Here is a 6,505-nt window from a genome sequence, read left to right on the forward strand (position 1 = left end):
TACTATTTTTAATATTTAAAAGCAAAGCATTGAATTTTGAATTAAAAATAAAAAAGTAAAAAATAGAAACAAGGCCGGACATTTGAAAATGGGAAGGAGTGGGATTGTGGGAACGCGATGATCACATGAAAGTGGCCCCACTTTATCATGTCGTATGGCAGTTCTCATGCCCATCTTCCATTCAAATCAAAGCCACCATCATTTTAAAAGTCATTTTCAAATCTTGACCGCTTTGTACACCAAAGTTGTACTGCACGTATCTCTAATGACGCCTATCTTCATCTCCTGTTGTTTCGAGAAAATTAGGCAAAAGATTCCCTTCCTTTTTTTTATATTTCATTAAATTTTGCTAACGTCTCATGTTTCTGGGCACTCTTGTCTTCTAAACCACGTTGATTTATTCTCTTCTTAATCATTTTCAAATCCCGAGTCCTAGTTTCTAGGTAATTCATGCACAATTCGCTTCTTCCTGATAAACACTTGACCTCTACTCGATGCATTGCATAAAGCTGGTATCTTCAAGACGGGTTTGCCTTAAAGTGGTATGCTTCACCTGAAAATTTTTGTTTAAGACTATTTTATGGCGTTGGCGGTTGGGTATTCCCAAGAAACACTTTTCCCAGGTCGTGTTTTTGTTAAAATGTATCTTTCTGATTTTTGAAATTTTGGCACTCGGGTTTTCGTTCTTTAGTTTTTCAAAAGTTTGGGGTTTTACGGTTTCACCAAACGCCCCGTATTTGGTAAGAAGTGTAGAGTGAATTTGAAGTTTTCTTACACCACATCTGCGTGTTTGTCGGGTTGTGATGCAGAGAGAGTATTTAATTGTGTAATAATAGTTTTTGCGCTAGGCTTCCGTGAATTTGGGTATGGTGCTGATGCGTTTCTGTGCAATTGCCAGACAATTCTGATGCTTTTAAGTAGGTAGAAAGCTGGCATTGCTGTGAGTTATTAATGCAAATCTACCTTAAAGCATTTGCGGGTTTTTCACCAAAAGGATTTTGAGATTTTGGCAATTATCGACTGCGTTTCTAAGTTTGTGAGAGGCAAGAAAAGGAGAGGAGATCTGTTCTTCTGAAATGGGGCACTATGCAGCGGTTTGGGATCCTAGAGCTGCGATTGAAGTGACAAAAGATTCGAATGGGATTGATCAGATTGTGCTTCGTAGCCCCCATGGGGCCTCTGCTAGGGTAAGCTTCTCTGATTCATCTCTTTCTGTAAACCCATGAGGTTAGGGTCTTACTGAATCTGTCTTGCATCTCTGATAAATTCTGGAAAATAGTTGCTTAGCTTGCAGCTTTTATTCTTTTTTTTGGATGAAGAGGGAAACCCACAATCCTTTCGAGTGTGAGTAAACCTCGACCATTAAACTAGTCTAGCTTATCCATTGTTGACCGGCTCAAACCAGGAGGGCAAGATTCAAACTCGTGACCTTGTGGTTAGAAGTGGGAATCTCTTGCCATCTTACCTTACCTTAGAGCTGTTATTCTTTGAGACACCCAATGGATGTTCTCCTATTTTGATTGACCATTTTCTCAAGTTCAGGTGAGCTTGAATGGAGGACAGGTTACTTCATGGCGGAATGATCGAGGCGAAGAACTCCTATTCACCAGTAGCAAGGTGATGATGCTCCCTTGTTCTTGATAGCCATTAACCTTATCAGGCTCTTGGTATCTTTAAAGTTTTTCACTCTTTATAGAAAGAGCTTTTATTTTATTTTATTTATAGTGCTATAGATCAATTTTCAGTGCAATCATTTCTCCTTTCAAGTATATATGCCACAATGCCTATACAGGCGCTTAGCTCACTGGTTCAGTAGACAGTATTTGGGAGAAAAGACCAAGGTTCGAAACTGTGGGGATTATGCCCAAAGTAGGCAGGTCCCTTGTGGGCGCACGTATTTAGTCCTATTTGCTGAGCCACTGAGTTACCGTGATTAGGGCCGGGGTGTGGGGGCCTTTGGGGAGAAGTATATACACGGGTAGCTCATTGAATCCTGGATGGTGGGCAAGTATATATGCCACAGTGCATTGAATGCTTGAGTCATCTAATAGCTTTGAGAGTAGAAATTGCACAAATATAATGATTAATCGGCTGTCCTATATGTATGTCGTTCGAATAGTTAAAAATGCTATCTGTGACAGGCAACCTTCAAGTCTCCAAAAGCTGTAAGGGGAGGAATTTCTATCTGTTTTCCTCAGGTAATTCTCCCTTTCGGATGGTTTTGGTAGAATGATGGCGGAATTATCTGGGGTGTAATGTCTGATTGTACTGACAATACTGCAGTTTGGAAATGGTGGTTCACTTGAGCATCACGGATTTGCGAGAAACAAACTTTGGACCATCGAGAAAGACCCTCCATCTCTGCCTACCTTTGATGCTAACGGCAAATCTTTCATTGACTTGTTGCTACGATCATCAGAAGAGGATTTGAAGTTCTGGCCTCATAGGTATATCATTGAATGTATTATTATTATCTCTTCTAGCAGCATTTGTAGTTTGTTGAGCATATAACCATTAATGTGCAATCCAACTATCAGCTTAAGCTTTTAGTTGAGATGGAGCACATGCTTCAATTGACTCCAGCCGGCTTGAGGCTATTCTTGGAATTTCATTTACAGTTGGCCAGCTAGGATATATGTAGAATTCTATCAGGAGAAAATGGAAACAACACTTCCATTCCCTTAAAAGAAAAGAAAAGAAAGAATCGGGTCAAAATAGCTGCTGACTGAAATTTTCTTCTACTTTTTCAGTTTTGAGTTTCGCCTCAGGGTTTCTCTTGCATCAGATGGGAATCTAACGGTGATATCTCGTGTTAGAAACATCAATGGCAAACCATTCAGTTTCTCATTTGCTTGTCATACGTACTTGTCCATCTCTGACATAAGGTGTGCCTTTTTTTTTTTTTCTTCTCATTTGCATATGCTTTCTTCCTTTTATCAAATGTTGCCCGGATAGATGGGATTGGCTACTTAAATCAAGCTTTATACATTGCTTTAGATTTGGTCATGTCTGTTCTCGTCTTATTTCCTTCTGGATTTTGTAATGAAATTCATTTGCAGCGAAGTAAGGATAGAAGGATTAGAAACATTGGACTATCTAGACAATCTGTGTCAGAGAGAGCGCTTCACAGAACAAGGAGACGCAATAACATTTGAAAGCGAGGTAAATTTCATTGTACATTATGTGAGACATTTCAGATTTGATGTGATTATGTGACATTTCAAATTTGCATTTAAACTCATTGACCTATCTGAATTCTAAGGCAATCCTCTTTTGCATATCAATTTTTACTTTTTTACCCATTATTCTGCAGCAACTATTATCCTTGCCAGTCATGAATACGTCAAGTTTGAGTTTCCACTTCTTTTCTTCATAAGAAATATTCCTCTTCTTGCAGCTCGATCGTGTTTATGTTAGCACTCCAAATTCTATTGCTGTGCTTGATCATGAAAGGAAGCGAACGTACCTAATAAAGAAGGATGGACTTCCAGATGTTGGTAATGATACTTAAATTGCAACATTCACTACCACATTTTAAAAAACCCGAGAGTGTGGGTAAACCCTGCCTTGTGACCCTAGTCGGTAAACCAGCCTAGGTTGCCCATAGTTGATCGTCTCAAACTAAGAAAGACTAGGATTGAACTCGTGATCTTGTGGTTACAAGTTTGTATCGTTAGTCATAATTCTCAACTAAACATGCCCCCCTCACGAGTTTGTATCGTTAGTCATAATTCACGCCCCCTTCACGTGTTCGGGCTGATTACTTTTTGATGGCCTCCAAGCAACACGAACCAGATTTGATCCTTGGCTCTGATATCAAATTAAAGCATGTGCCCCATCTTAACTAAAAGCCTAAGCTCATAGTTAGATTGCACATTAATGGTTATAAACTCAACAGGCATTTTAGGTGGGGTTAACCCCGAGCAGTCATTTATTGATCATGTGTGTTGTCCTGTTCCCAGTGGTGTGGAATCCATGGGAGAAGAAATCGAAGGCCATGGCGGATTTTGGAGACGAAGAGTACAAACAGATGCTGTGTGTCGACGGTGCAGCAATAGAGAAACCCGTCACGTTGAAGCCGGGAGAGGAGTGGACGAGCCGCGTAGAGGTTATGGTTGTACCCTCAACCTTTTGTGGTGATGATCTGTGATGCCCTAATGCCCCAAAGAACCAAAAGTTTGCAGCAGAGCATAAAGCTTTTTCTTTGTTCTGCTGGAGGGAAGTATCCATCTTTAGGTTTTGTGTATCATATTAGAGCAATGGCAATACAAACAGGCGTATTACATGTCTCTAGGGGATATCTATATCTATATATATATATAATTAGAATGTGGACTAGCAAAGCCTAAGGTTTTTAATGTTAACGGCTTCGTTTCACATGTTTATTTTAGTTGTAAACATTTGTTTCATGTTTTATTAAGGGCTTTTATTATGTTACTAGTTTTTTACGCGCATCGTGCGATTGGGATAATGTCAATATGTTTTTTTTAAATAATTATTTTAAAGTATATCAAGACAAGATTATATTTGAATTGTTTTCATAATTGAATGTTGAATTTACATATTTAAATAAGTAATTTTAAATTTACAAATGCAAGATAATATAGTCAAGTTTGATTATAATTGTCAATAAAATAATTGTATAGGTATAGTTGAAATTAAATACGGGACATAAGGAAGAGCAAATAAAAATTAGGACATAAAATATTAAGAGTGAATTCCATTTTTGGTCCTATTGTTATAGGGGTGTTTCTAATTTTAGTCCACCTTAATTTTTTTTGCCACTTTACAACCTCTGTTATTGAATGTGTTCCACTTTTAGTCCACCGTTAATATTTCCATCTAGAGGCCGTATAATCCACGGGCATTTTGGTCTTTTTATGGTTGTCTCTTCTCTTTTAATCTAGGCGCTTCGTCCTCCTCCTCCGATATTCGAAGATGGCTCTTCGAACAACTGGCCCGTTTGGTTCACGGAATAGGCCGGGAACGGCATAGCATTCCCAGTAATAGGCATATTCCTTTGTTTGGTAACCATTTCTATTACCAGGAATAATATTCCTGGTAATAGCCTATTACCTCAAATAAGGTAATAGTTATTACTAGGCCCCCCCTGGTATTAGCCTATTACTGAACGTCCAAGAATAGATTTTAGAATCTATTTTCTTTTTTACCCCTTTCTTTAACTTAATTTTTTCATTCTATATATAAATTTATCTTATTTCACCACCGTCGTCGCCACCACCACCATCACCGCCGTCGCCGCCACCACCACCACCACCATCGCCGCCGCCACCACCACCACCATCGCCACAACCATCGCCACCCCCACCACCACTGCCACCGCCACCGCCACCACCATCGCCGCCGCCACCCCGCCCACCGCCACCAGAACCACCCCCACCACCGCCACCAGAACCACCACCACCACCGCCACAACCGTCGTCGCCCCCACCACCACTGCCACAACCGTCACCGTCCCCACCACTACCACCCCAGCACCACCACCGCCACCACCACCATCGCCACCACCGCCACCACTATCGCCGTCGCCGCCGCCACCATCATCACCACCACCGCCACCACCATTGCCGCCGCCGCCGCCACCACCATCACCACCACCATCGTCGCTGCCGCTGCCGCCACCACCACCACCGCCACCAGAACCACCACCCAGCAGCAGCACCACCGCCACAACCGTCGCCGCCCCCACCACCACCGCCACAACCGTCGCCGCCACCACCACCGTCGCTCCCACCACTGCCACCACCACTACCACCCCACCACCACCACCACCACCACCACCATCACCACACCGCCACCACCATCGCCACCACCACCGCCACCACCGCACCACCACCACCGCCGCCGCCACCACCATCATCGCCACTATCACATATTTTTATAAGGGTACTTATGTCTTTTAAAACATATTTCATTTCTATTCCTTAAATCAACCAAACACTGTAATATAATTTCTAAAGTCTATTCTTTCCGCGAACCAAACAATAGAATATAATTCCTATTCTATTCCTTGCCTATTCCATTCCTTATGGAATAACATTCCTATTACCTCAAAATTTATTCCGTGAACCAAACGTGCTGAACGAGAATGGGATGCCAAAGCTACATCGTTTCGTTCGTTCCAACGTGGACCGGCGAGGTTTCTTAGGTTTTAGGTTTAATGTTTTCATTTCTTTTAGTCAAGCATAGTCTTGGATGAAAAGAAAGATCAAAATACCCCTAGATTACATGGCCTCTTGATGGAAGTACTAACGGTGGACTAAAAGTGGAACACATTCAATAATAGTGGTCATAAAGTGGCAAAAAAAATTAAGGTGGACTAAAATTGGAAACACCCCTATAACAGTAGGACCAAAAATGGAATTCACTCAAATATTAAATATATATAATATTGAAGAGCTAAGTGCTGATTGCCAAACAAGGACATTGCGAGGTAGTTTCCCACTTCAACTTATTGTGTGATTTGAACTCTTTTTGTCAATAA

General features: G+C 41.3%; 1 protein-coding gene across 2 annotated transcripts; it reads left to right on the plus strand.

Annotated features, from left to right (window-relative positions):
- The first annotated feature begins 220 nt into the window (after positions 1 to 220).
- LOC109163943 (putative glucose-6-phosphate 1-epimerase) lies at positions 221 to 4,437 on the plus strand. 2 transcript variants are annotated; one of them, XM_019312676.1, is made up of 9 exons: positions 221 to 542; positions 899 to 1,187; positions 1,543 to 1,617; positions 2,142 to 2,198; positions 2,284 to 2,447; positions 2,751 to 2,885; positions 3,060 to 3,162; positions 3,398 to 3,497; positions 3,963 to 4,437. In XM_019312676.1, exons 2-9 carry the CDS (start codon positions 1,077 to 1,079, stop codon positions 4,148 to 4,150), a joined length of 933 nt encoding a protein of 310 aa, XP_019168221.1. In that variant the 5' UTR covers positions 221 to 542; positions 899 to 1,076; the 3' UTR covers positions 4,151 to 4,437. The 2 variants fall into 2 exon arrangements, with proteins under 2 accessions (XP_019168221.1, XP_019168220.1); XM_019312675.1 differs by having other exon boundaries at positions 221 to 1,187.
- Positions 4,438 to 6,505: the final 2,068 nt, after the last annotated feature.

This window comes from Ipomoea nil, unplaced genomic scaffold (assembly GCF_001879475.1).
Source record: "Ipomoea nil cultivar Tokyo-kokei standard unplaced genomic scaffold, Asagao_1.1 scaffold3054, whole genome shotgun sequence".
In the NCBI taxonomy this organism is placed as follows: Eukaryota; Viridiplantae; Streptophyta; class Magnoliopsida; order Solanales; family Convolvulaceae; genus Ipomoea; species Ipomoea nil.